At 36.9% G+C, this 12,875-nt stretch overlaps 1 protein-coding gene across 1 annotated transcript in view; it reads left to right on the top strand.

Annotated features, from left to right (window-relative positions):
* Nucleotides 1–12,875, top strand: part of AK9 (adenylate kinase 9) — an 83,467-nt gene that overhangs the window by 3,048 nt on the left and 67,544 nt on the right. The window contains exons 2-6 of the mRNA XM_088130009.1: nt 2,395–2,458; nt 5,979–6,031; nt 6,549–6,645; nt 7,488–7,600; nt 12,199–12,390. Coding sequence (XP_087986135.1) covers nt 2,395–2,458; nt 5,979–6,031; nt 6,549–6,645; nt 7,488–7,600; nt 12,199–12,390 — 519 coding nt within the window. The remainder of the gene's footprint in view (nt 1–2,394; nt 2,459–5,978; nt 6,032–6,548; nt 6,646–7,487; nt 7,601–12,198; nt 12,391–12,875) is intronic.

Below are 12,875 nucleotides of genomic sequence, written 5' to 3'. Positions count from 1 at the left end.
AGTGGCTGTTGGTGTTGTCCAGTATCTCTGTGTTTTCAAATAGGATTTTGTGTCCAGTGTGCTTGAGAGCATGTTCAGCTACTGCAGATTTTTCTGGTTGCTGTAGTCTGCAGTGTCTTTCGTGTTCTTTTATCCCGGTATGGATGCTGCGTTTTGTGGTCCCGATGTATACTTGCCCGCAACTGCATGGTATGCGGTATAGTATGCGTATAGTATAGTATGGTATGCGGTATTGAAGGCTTTCATGGCTGGCATATGATGGCTGGTGTGGGTCTTCCGGGCTGTGTGGCCGTGTTCTGGAAGTTTTGTTTCCTAACGTTCCGCCAGCACCTGTGACCGGCATCTTCAGAGTGCAGGAGCACAGACAGGAGCAGTTTAGACAAGAAGCGCTAAAATCAGCAAAAGACAAAAGGGATCCCCTCACCGCCACAGGAGTATACCACATACCATGCAGTTGCGGGGAAGTATACATCGGGACCACAAAACGCAGCATCCATACCGGGATAAAAGAACACGAAAGACACTGCAGACTACAGCAACCAGAAAAATCTGCAGTAGCTGAACATGCTCTCAAGCACACTGGACACAAAATCCTATTTGAAAACACAGAGATACTGAACAACACCAACAGCCACTATACCAGGCTATATCGGGAAGCCATTGAGATTCACAAACACCAGCACAGTTTCAGTAAAAAAGAGGAGAGTCTAAAAATCAACAAAATCTGGCTACCAATCCTGAAAAATACAGCCTGCAAAAGGTCAATGAACTTAGCTCAACCACCAGGACGTGTGAACAGTTCACACAATGAACTTGCTAATCACCCCCAGCAGCCCCTCGTTAACAATTCAATAGAAGAAAAAACCCTGCCTAATCCCCAGGAAGATACACACAGATTCTGACACCAAAACAAGCAGCCACTCAGTAACCCCCCCAATCCCCCCTCCCCCCCCCCCAGATCTCTATAAATACCCACAAAAGGGCCACATCACCCTGGGCACAGAGAGAACTGCTCCTGTCTGTGCTCCTGCACTCTGAAGATGCCGGTCACAGGTGCTGGCGAAACGTTAGGAAACAAAACTTCCAGAACACGGCCACACAGCCCAGAAGACCCACACCAGCCACAATATAAACATGACTTGGGAATTCTTCTAGGCTCTTGGATCTGCTAGAAGAGTAGGGGAAGGTTATAACCGGGGGGCTCTTAGCTTTGACTGGTATACCAGTCAGAGTGGGAGGATCTTACTGCAGTGACTCATGCCCTTGTCACCATCCATGTAGACTATTGCAACAGATTCTATATGGGGCTGCCTTTGAAGATCACTTGGAAATTGCATTTGACCATTTGCCAGTGGGAGCACATTACATTTGTACTGTATGCCCTCCACTGATAGCCAACAGGCTTCTGGGTGCAGTTTAAAATATTGGTGCTATTCTAAAAGTCTTAGAAGGCTTGGCACATAGTTAATTGCAGGACTGCATTTTCCATTGGAATCAGCCTAGCCAGTGCAATCTACCAAGGAGAAACTACAAATGGTGTCCCACTTTAGGGAGGTGAGGAGGGCGAGGCTTGGAGGTACTGCTTTTCAGTGGCAGCACTGGTCATTTACAGCAGCCTCTTAATGGACATCTGGCTGGTTCTCATACTGTCTGCCTTCTGGAAACTACTCTAAACAAAGCTCTTCTGGAAGACATTTAGGTCTTGATTCCATCTTGGTTTATTCCATATTTTCATTAGTTTGTGGAACTTTCTACCCTACTTATTGTTTATTGTATGTTGTTTCTTGTGTATTTTATGTAGTAAGCTGCTGAGAGTCCTCTATAAATATGATTGATAGATAGATAGATAGATAGATAGATAGATAGATAGATAGATAGATAGATCAGCAATAGAGCCCAAGCTCCCTAATGTACCTCTATCAATTTTGCTTTGTAACAGGGAATTGTTTGCTAATATATTAAGTATACTATATAATATATTTACTAGAAGCAAGCAAGTGCATGATCATAGCCCTAGTTTTCTTTGTTTCTTTTTATCCCTAACATGAAACCTTACAGGCAGATACATAACACAGAACATAGAATCACATTGATTTAACTACCAGAGCTAATGAACTAGAAATGTCAAATATATCTTTGCTTTGAAAAGTAGCAAGGACAAGAAGGATACCATTTTTTCAATAAAATATTGGAAAAACAAAATATATATGGCATACATAATTACAGCCACATACAGGATTTCTGACATTTAATAATTTGGATGGAATTTCTAACTACTCCTTATTATAATAAATATTTCAGTCTTTATTGTTCCTTTCTAATTTGTTACATTTGAAGCACTGCAATTCATTCTAGTTTTAATAATCCTTTTCTTTTTGTTTTTCTCACTTTTAGAGTGTTGGGAAGAAAACACTAGCTAAAAAATTAGCCCAGTTTTGGAAGTGCACGCTTGTAGATGGTAAATATAAAAACCATATTCATTTTACAATATTTCATTTTACATATGTTTATATGATTTCTAACATTCTAGAGCCCCATTTCATTAAAAAAAAAAAAAAGGCCTGCAATGGTTTTCTGAACTAACATATGAATTATTTCTTCAGAAGAGTTTGGTAATGTATATTGTTTTTCTGCTGAAGAGATTTTGAATTTTAGCAGATATCACTGGAAATATTATTACCAAAATACAGTAGGGGAAAAATGGAATCTAATGCTTTGGAACTGGATTTCTACTTGTGTAACAAAATATTCACCCCACCACCCACCACCCCTCCAAAAACACCTGTTTTGAAGATACTGATACTAAAGCTGCATCTCTTCTGCTCATTTGTAGGCAGTGTCAGTGGCAACACTGACAATGTCCATATTACACAAAGACTTCCTACATTTTTAAAAACTGTAATAGTGTAATTTAGTTACAGTATCACTTAAAACATAACAAGAAAAAAACAGCCTGCTCTGTAAAGTTAGTATTTCTACCATCAACCTTTATATTAAAAAAAAAAAAACCCTATCCATATGATTTTTGTATGATTTAACCTACTTCATCCTTCTTTCCAAATTGCAATTTTGTCTCCCATTCCATTATATTCATACAAACATAACACCACAGTTGCAGAAGCAATATAAGTTTTTGAAATGAACCCTAACAAAGTCAGTAAAAGGCTTGGTGAGAGTAGGAAAGGGAAAAACAATTGTGGTGGCAATTATTTTTTATTAAGGGATTAATAAAATGCTTCTGCTAATCTCTGGCCTAATCATAAGTTTTCTTTATTGTATGAAAAATGAAAGAGTCTGATCAGAGGTGTTTGTGGGGAGAGGGTAAAAAAAGTCCAGATGGTGGGCATGGCCACACAATTGAAGCCCCACCCCTTTTTATATGGATGCAACATGAGGATGCCTGAGTCTGATGGAGGATACACATTTACATCTTATAGGAAATATCTCCTTAGCTGCCTCAATTTTATTGCAGGTAAATAATCTGCTGATTTTCTTCACGTTTTTTACCAACAACTTGAGACTAAAACATGCTTGATTCCGGCCTTTCCCATTCCACTTAAGCTGCCCTTGCCGTCTATTAATTCACCTAGGGAGTATGGGATAACTGAAGTGATTAAAGGGAAGTATATGTTCTCTATCCCATACAACTTTCAGCAATCTATTTTTGGTTGTTAAATTAAGTTCTCCCTCAGGGATATTCTGTCCCCCAGAGTTACTCTGAGAACAGTAACTTTTATATTAAATTTGCAAGAGTGAATAAAGAATGTAGCACAGCAAGCTAGTGATTGGATTCTTGCTCATTCCTTTAGGATTAATTTGGCATCAGCAGGTTTCTGAGTAAAAAGCTAAATCTATGAAGCAGCATGTACCTAATTTACCAATTTGTTCCCCAAAGCATCATTTCTTTGAAGTTCTATCATTGGTACATAATTACAGTGATTTCCAAAGAATCCTATGGCAAGACTAACATTTCTGAATTTTTAAAATTGCAATATGATTTTATGTAAGTTTTGAAAGAGAAATTGCTTATGTGAGCCTGTTCTTGTTACCTGCTTCTTTACAATTTAGGTGGTATCAGTTAGAACAACATGGGAGCCCTCTGGTGGCTAAAAGTGCCTTTTATTTTGTGGAAATTATGGTCAGCTAGATTATGAAGCACAGAACCATAATCAGTCTCTTCCATTTAAAATGAAAGTGTTAATGATAATGATAATTATCAGTCCATGTTGGGTACCCAGGAGATCTAGAAAGTGGCTTTAGAGAAAAAGGTATTGATTCTTTCTTCTCCAAAGCTCTAATAGTTGAAAAGAGAAATGAAAATATGTTATATTGTTTTTAGAATAGAGGTAGTCCTCAACTTATGACCATTCATTTAGCTACCATTCAAAGTTACAACAGTGCTGAAAAAAGTGACTTACAACCAGTCCTCGCACTTGTGACCATCGCAGCATCCCCATGGTCACGTGATCAAAATTCGGGCACTTGGCAACTGGCATGTATTTACGAGGGTTGCAGCATTCCAGGGTCATATGATTGCCCTTTGCATCCTTCCTGGCTGGCTTCTGACAAGCAAAATCAATGGGGAACCATGTGATTCACTTAGCAACTGCATGATTCACTTAATGACCATGGTGATTTGCTTAATGGCCACCACAAAAAAAATGTAAAATCGGGTGCAGTCACATGACACCTCACTTAACAATCACACTGCTTAACATTGAATTTTCTGGTCCCTATTGTCATAAGTTGAGGACTACCTGTACTTCAGTTATATTTACACTCTGGTCAAATTATAGCATGAAGATACAGCTATTTTATTATTTATGCAGTTTTGATCAATCATTCTAAATAACAACTGTAGTACTGTATTAGTCATTTGGGAACTCATTTTGATTCTTGGCCAATTAATATGTATTTAAAGCATATCTCCAAACTCTGCTAAACAGGGATCAAGAAGTGTGCACGTAAAAGAAGAAACCATATGTAAGGCCCTGGGCAACACTGCATATCCTTTCCCTTCTAACTTCCCTCCACTGGATATCATGTATCATCAGTGTATGAAAGAGTAATATCACTTTCTTCACCTTCTGATCATTTTATATTTACAGAATTCATACAAACACAGAAAGTGAAAGCATGAGAGAGTGAGATGACACAGCTGCCAACCACAATTTTTGATTAATCCCCAGATATGACATTTTAAAATATAAAAACAAGCAAACAAAGCCTATGACATTTAAAAAAAAGTTACAAAAACAAGAGAAATAGTGGCCAAATGAAGCAACCTAGTTTCTTATCTTTCTTCCCTGTCAGGGATTACTGAAGACAAAGTTCATTTAAGTTCACATATCTTGTAAATCCATATTGTGATTTGTTTAATTTGGTGTTAATTTAATTAGCATGATCCATTTATGTTTCACTTTGTACAAAGCTATTACAATTTGTATACCACTTAATATTACAAGTGAACTAAGCATCATGGTTTCTTTTACAAAGTATTTTAATGTGATCTGTTATCCCAGCCATTGTCAGATACCTGGCAGACTGGTTGTACATATGCATCCAATTATCTGGATCATACATTGTGCAACTTCTCTAGACATTTTAGGATATTTAGAAGTGGTGTTAAGTGTCTTGTGTCATTTTCAAGGGAAAGCTTGGCTGCAGCACAGAAAAATGAATGTTCCTTAAAGAGTTCGTAGATTTTATCTAGCCAAAGCAACACAAAATATGGCCACTTCATGGTTTCTACACTTATTATCTGCATTGCCTTTATATGGAAAGATATACAGGAGACCATCACTGCAGATGGATGATTGTGGGAAGGGAATGCATAAACATCTTCAGTATTAAAAATGTTGTTTTTAATCATCATTTTAAGTCATCTAAATTCTGTTGTGCATTATGCTGCATATATACATGCACAAAACACCATCTGACCAGTCTTATGCTTTTTTCTATGTGATGAATCCTTTTAGCTTTTGAACTTATAAATGAAAACTTAACAGCCGAAACAGAATATGGACTGAAGGTAAAGCCTGTACTTTATTTACCTGGATTCTGGTTTTTTTCCCCCTCTGTTTTATTCCTTAGTAAATCTATAATTCTTCCAAATGGCAATATCCATTAAAGCCCAGATTAGCTCACAGCCTTGAATTACTGTGATGTTTGATTAGGCTTTGAACTCTGGGTTCAGAGGCTTTGAACTACTGAGCTCAGTGGCCAAGCACATGTTTTGTACACAGATTCATTTCTTGGCATCTTCAGTAAAAAAAAAAAATCAATAGTGGATAATATAAAAGATTTTAAAAGATTTATGCTGGTGTCCTTGAGAAGACAGAAGACATAGGAGAAAACAGAAAGAAGCCAAGAGAGAGAACAATAGCAGCAAGGATTTGTGGGAGCTGTAGTCCAAACTATGCTTTCACCTGAAATAAACAATACTGGGCCATCTGGATAAGTTGTCTGATCTAGTATAAGGCAGCTTTCTATATTAATTATTATATATTCTCATCACAATTCAACATTTTACATTGTTCTCCCTTAAGTGTAAGGAACTGCTTTACCAAGGTCAAAGTGTTCCTGAAGAGTTGGTGATAAAGATGCTTATGAACAAGCTGGAATCACCAGAAATTAATCACTTTGGTATGGCTTTCTGCATCTTCTTTTTTTTGCTATCTATTAAGTAGGCTCATCATAATCCTAGAAATATATGTTTGTGAATTATTTATTTATTTATTTATTCATTCATTCATTCATTCTTTCATTGATTCATTGATTTATTGGATTATATGGGATTTAGAGGCCGCCCAACTCCCAGACAACTCTGGGTGGCTCCATATTGTGGTGGGAGTTGTATTTTTGTGTTAGCTGTTTGCTAACCTTGAGTGTAAGATAGTAATATGCAAAAAAAAAAAAAAAAAAAAGTGGTAAAAGCGAGTGGCAGGAGATCAGTTGTAAGAGTGAACATTTTTAAAATTCCAGAAGGAAAATATAGAATCTCTGGTTTACAGGAGACTTTTGTTCTTTCAAAATTGGGCACCTCTCCAGACCTTTCTTTTGGAAGGAAAAAAAAAAAAAAAAGAAGGGTAGTAAAGCATATCTGGAGACCAGAGAGGAGAGTGCATTCATTCCTGTTTCAAGGGACCAGTAGGTGCTGCCTGATCTTATTCTCCCAGCTTACCATACAGGCTGCCAGTAGCATGGGCAGTGAGATGCATTAGAATTGACACACCTTGAAACTGCTGCTGGGTATTGTTGGTTTAAGGGGGAAATACTATTTTCATACTGGCAAGACAACTTAAAGCTGTTCATGGGCTTCAGACAAGATGCGGACACAGCAGTGTAAAATGTTTCCAGGGAATGGTTGTACTATGTTTAGATACAAATGAGGAAAGGCCCATAGTCATCCCATAATTACTGTAAGATAGGTAAGTTAATTGTGGGGTTTTTAAAGTATAAAAATACTTGCATTTTTCCCCCTGCAGGTTATGTTCTCTGTGATTTCCCTTCTCTTTCTGAGGATTTCATGGCTACCCCAGAACAAATAGAAGTAATTAAAAATTTAAAATTAAAACCAGATTTCCTGATTAATATTAAGGTAATGTCAGCATTTGAAAATTCTTAGTCAATCTTGTGGTTATTCTATAACTGTGCTTCTTACTGTAAAGGAATGAAATATTTCATTTTTCTTTTCTAGTAGTTGCCAAGTTCTGTTTCTGTTTATATCTGGATTATTTTTCTAGTGTAAGTAGTATTCCACTAATTTGATTCAAATTCCTGGATCCTGTTTTTTTCCCCAATTAGTCTTCTGATTTTTTAAACTGCTGAGTAGTAGTGATCTTTGAGACCATAGACTGTATTTATAGCACAGTATTTCCAAGAAAATGTAAATTATCCAGAACTTATTAGGTGACCTGCTTCATATGGCTTGAGGTACATTGATGATAAAATGGAGTCCTGCCTGTCTCTTTTATCTAACTACCATCAATCATTATTTGCTATAATGAAGTTCAAACGATAGTCAAGGATCATGATATTACAGTAGAAGGGCAGACATTAAAATTGGAACTATCAAAGTTAAAGGCTGCAAACTGAGAAGCTTATCAATATTAGCTTTTTAAAAATACATATGACATCAGTTTGGTATATGCAAAATAGTTATGATAGAGAATTGAATGAATCATTTTTTCTTTTTACATTTTGAACCATCTTTTAGCCAAAGCAAAACTTTTAGTTTCATTACATTGGAACCGCCCAGATTGATATCAGTCCCTAAAATACAAATGAAGATAACATTGTTTTTTATGTATTTATTTATTTAATTTAGATCCCGCCTGGCTCCAGTTGATTCTGGGCTGCTCACAGCATAAAAAACAAAACAACAAAATGCAAATATATATATATATCAATAAACAAGATGGAGAATCTGGTCAACAGCAAACATATCACATACCCAACGAGGGGCTCTAACCAGCCTAGCCAAAGCCTGGGATGAGAGCCAGGTCCTTAAGCCTCTGGAATGCCATCAGAATGAGAGCCACCTGGATCTCTGGGGGAGCTTCATTCCAGAGGGCTGGTGCCATGACAGAAAAGGCACACTTCCAGGGTTGTAATAGAATGGTACTGCTTAATCAAAGGAATCCGGAGCATACCAATACTGTCAGATCAACCCCACTGGGCTGCCATCATAAAAAATAGGTGGTCCCTAAATTAACCAGGCCCTATGCCTTGTTAATTTATAGATCATAACCAGCACCTTGAATTGCACCCAAAGCCAACTGACAATCAGTGCAACTCACAACACAGAGATGTCATATGAGCATACCAAGTCATACCCAACACTGCCCATGCCACTGCATTCTGGACCAGTTGAAGTTTCCAGGTGGTCTTCCAAGGCAGGCCAACGTAGAGTGTGTTACAGTAATTGAGTCATGAAATGACTAGGGCAAGAGTTACTGTCTGAAGAGTCTCCCAATCTAGGAGACGGTGCAATTGGCACACCACATGAAGCTGTACAAAGGAAAATCTCTGGATTCCTCACCCCTCTCAAATGGGGAAGTGCTACCCCATCGAATGATAGAGATAGAGTATCCCCAGATCTAGATGGCCCTAACATCCATAACCACTCAATCTTAGTAGGTTTGAGTTAGATACAGTTTCTCCCCATCCAGAACCTTATAGCTTCCAGGCACTGGGACAGGACTTTGACCTCCTAAAGATTCAGGTCTGCAGAATGTTATGTGCATAACTCATCACAGTTAATTACCAAATAAGCTATACATTGTCCTTTTAAAGTCTTAGCTGTATTACGTTCTCATTTTAGAACTAAAGTAAATTTATTTGATCTCACATACTGTGATTTTCTTATATATATGATTAAGGATAAACAATTTCTTTTTTTTTTTTTTAATGTTTTTTTTTATTTTTACAACAAACACAAAACAAACATGAACAAACAAAAACATAAAAAGGCATAAAAAAGTATCTTCCATTTTATACCGTGTGTCAACCAGTTAAATTCGTTGGTGCCGCTTTCATAATCTTAAATTCTCATATCATCTATTCAAAATATACTTGTATACTTATCAATTAACAATCATTAATCATTCATAGCTAATCTATAAAATCATATATTACAAAAAATTTTAACTTTCAATAGGATTAGTAATACATTTCCATCTATCTATTATATGTGTATATATATAATAATTAATATCAAATTTCTATTATAAAATTTCTTAATCTATTACATTACTATATTTTCTCATCTAATCATTAATAAAAGCAAATCCCGTGTCATATAAAATTACTTATCTTCTTACTCTAGTTTCAAATCTCAGTTTAACTCATCTCTGCACATTCCATAATTTTCAATAACTTCCTCCTGCATAAGTACTTTTTAATTTTTCCAATTCTTAAGAGTTACAGTTCTAACCAATATCAGTTACAATATCAATTACAGTTCTAACCAAGTTACAGTTCTAACCAGATTCTTCACTACATGTTATACAATTTTTAACTATATATCTCAGATTTATACTTTATTCCAGCGCTTGCATAATTTTGAGTTCACCCTTTTCATTCAATATCCCAAGATATCTAACTGTTCATCCCTTTTTCTATATTATTGGATAAGAGAAAGCAATAATAAATGTCCTTTTGAACATTCTGCTTTTGGAAGCTTCTGTCAGTTCCATCATTGTTGTATTCCCCTGATTTTTTCTTTAAACATCTCCAGTAGTTTCTTTCAATATTGTTTTACTTCTTCTTTTTGTGCATTCTCTTAGTACAATTTTCCATTATGATCTTGTATAATCTTTTTCTCACCCTCAGTGCCAAGAACAAATCTGTCTCTTCATTTATCAGTTGATTAACCCTTTTAATTCTCAGTTTATAGGCCTCACAATAATTCTGTTTAATGTTTCTGATTTCTTGTACTATTTCTTCCTTTTCCAATGATCCCGGTTTATATTTAATTAAGTCCATTTTAGCTTTAATATCTTTTTTCTTTTTTTTCTTTTTTTTTTGAGAATTTCTGCAGCTCTTCTTCCAATTTTTTATAGTCATCCTCAATAGTTTAAAGATCTTTTTCTGCATTGTGTTTCTCGTATAGTCTATTATCTTGATAAACCTTCATTGAGTCAAAGGATTCTTTATCTTTGTTCTTGCCAAAAATAAGAGAAAAAAAGAAGCAAAAGGAGAAAAAAAAAAAAAAAAGGAAAAATAAAAAGAAAAGGAAAAGAAGGGAAAGGCTAAGCCTCTTTAAAAAAAAAAATCCATCTGGGGGGGGAATAGAGAGCAAAGCAGAGCTTCTAGCAGAAAAAAGAGCTACTGCCACTAATCAAGGCTCTTGTGACTAGCTCAAACTTTCCATCTTAATATTTTCATAATCGCTTTCAACTCCACTTTCTTGTTTATAGTTACGGATGGCACCTGTATAAACATGCACATCCCACTATCTTTTTAGAAAGCACAGAGTCCTTGAGCGTGCGTCACAAAAAAAGAAAGCACTAAATCGAGCCTCTAGATGGCAGTGCAACTTTCTTTCATTTACTTTCTCTTAACTCCACTTTCCCCATTTCAAAGTCAAAAAAATATAAATTTCTTATAACAATAAAGAAATCTTAGTAAAAAAAAAAAAAAGGCTTAAAATAAAGAGTTATTGAATATTAAAAAAAGAAAGCCAATCCAGTTAAAAATATATATTTTTTTAAAAGAAAAACATCTTATCAATTCCACTAAAAAGGGAAAGTTGAAAAGAAAAATTTTCTCCCCCTTCTTTTTTTTTAATAGGGTTCAATCTCGCCGCTTAATCCACTTTTCTTCACTTTTAAAAATCTCTTTAAGTTACTTAAGGTGTTCTCTAAGAATAGTTGAATAGTAAAAGTCCATCTCACCCAGTTGACACCCCTCTCTTCCATCTTCCTTTGGAGCTGTCCCGGCTTTCGCAGCCATTTTTGGCTGCCTCTCCTCCGCCGGCTTCAAGAGCTTCTCCTGGGATCGATCTGGGACTTGCGGCGTCCCTGAGATCCGCGGGACGCGCCCTTTGCGTTCGCCATCTCTACGGGACGGCTTAGGTCCATCGGGACCGTCCGGGGGAGGAGATATCAGCTGCGATCCTGGGAGCCCAGGATCGCCCGCCGTATCGCCGCGACGCCAGCTCCGCCCTCCCAAGGATAAACAATTTCTTAAGTAACAATATCTATGTATCCAATGAGGAGGAGGAGGAATGTGGCCTGTGGAAAAAAACTTGCCACTGATCCTTGCCTTAGATGGCTGACTGATGGCATTTCTATGATACAAGGCTGAGAACAAAATGGCATCAACACCTCAGCACTTTATATCAGATTTTCAGGGGAATTATAGCAATGGCAGATAGCTCTCTGCCTCTTTTGAAGATTGAATTTCAGTACTACGTATTGCCCTCATTTCCCCTTCCTAGGGGAGGGACCAAAGATGAGTCATCTCTGCTTTTCATTTTTGCCTTTCTGAGCCATCCTTATCTCCTTTAAACCCATTATCAGAAAGGTAGAAGTTGCCCACTGGCTTGTATTAGTCTTAAAAGAAACTGTACAGCACATCAACAGTAAAGGCTCTCCTTTTGAGATCTTAGAATCAAGAGTTACAAAGTTCTCTTACTGGATTTGAAACAACTTCCATCTTATAACAGTCTTTTTCCCCCCTGTATTTAACTAGTGTCCTAACAATGATTTGTGCCAAAGAATCACTGGTCAAAGACAGCATCCTGAAACAGGACACATATTTCAAAGAGAAGAATGGGATCCTGATATTATTGAAAAGCGTAGGAAAAAGAAGAAAGAATTACATAAAAGTGGAGAAGAGGATGAGGAAGCAGAAGAGGAAGAGGAGGAAGAGGAGTCCAGTGAGGTATTTTTCCCATATTTCCTAAAAAGGCTATTTATTTATTCAATTTCTATAGCCACCCATCTCAATCCAAATGACTCTGGGTGGTGAACAATTTCACAATCATTAAAATAATTAAAACAATTACAATTTATGCATATAGGCAGCTGAGAATTATCATAATGATTTCATAAAAATTAACAGTGCAATCAGGTAATGGGGTCTCTAACACTCTCAGCACTCCAGCCTTGGGCACATAGCCAGGTTTTTAAAGCCTTATGAAAAACTAGCAGGGTCAGGACCATCCTGAGCTCCAGAGGAAAAATGTTCCAAAGGGCAGGGGCTACTGCTGAGAAGGCACACCTTCTGATCCCCACCAGCCAACATTCCTTGGCTGACGGGATCCGCAGCATCCCCAATCTACTAAACCAAATTGGATGGGTAGGAACTATTGGGAGAAGACAGTCCCTTAGGTAACCCGGTCCCAAGCCATGCAGGCTTTAAAAATA

Source organism: Python bivittatus, unplaced genomic scaffold (assembly GCF_059951505.1).
Source record: "Python bivittatus isolate LINGU-HERP-01145 unplaced genomic scaffold, Pbiv_v1 ctg000020_np1212, whole genome shotgun sequence".
In the NCBI taxonomy this organism is placed as follows: Eukaryota; Metazoa; Chordata; class Lepidosauria; order Squamata; family Pythonidae; genus Python; species Python bivittatus.
This window is presented reverse-complemented; position numbering and strand designations above follow the sequence as displayed.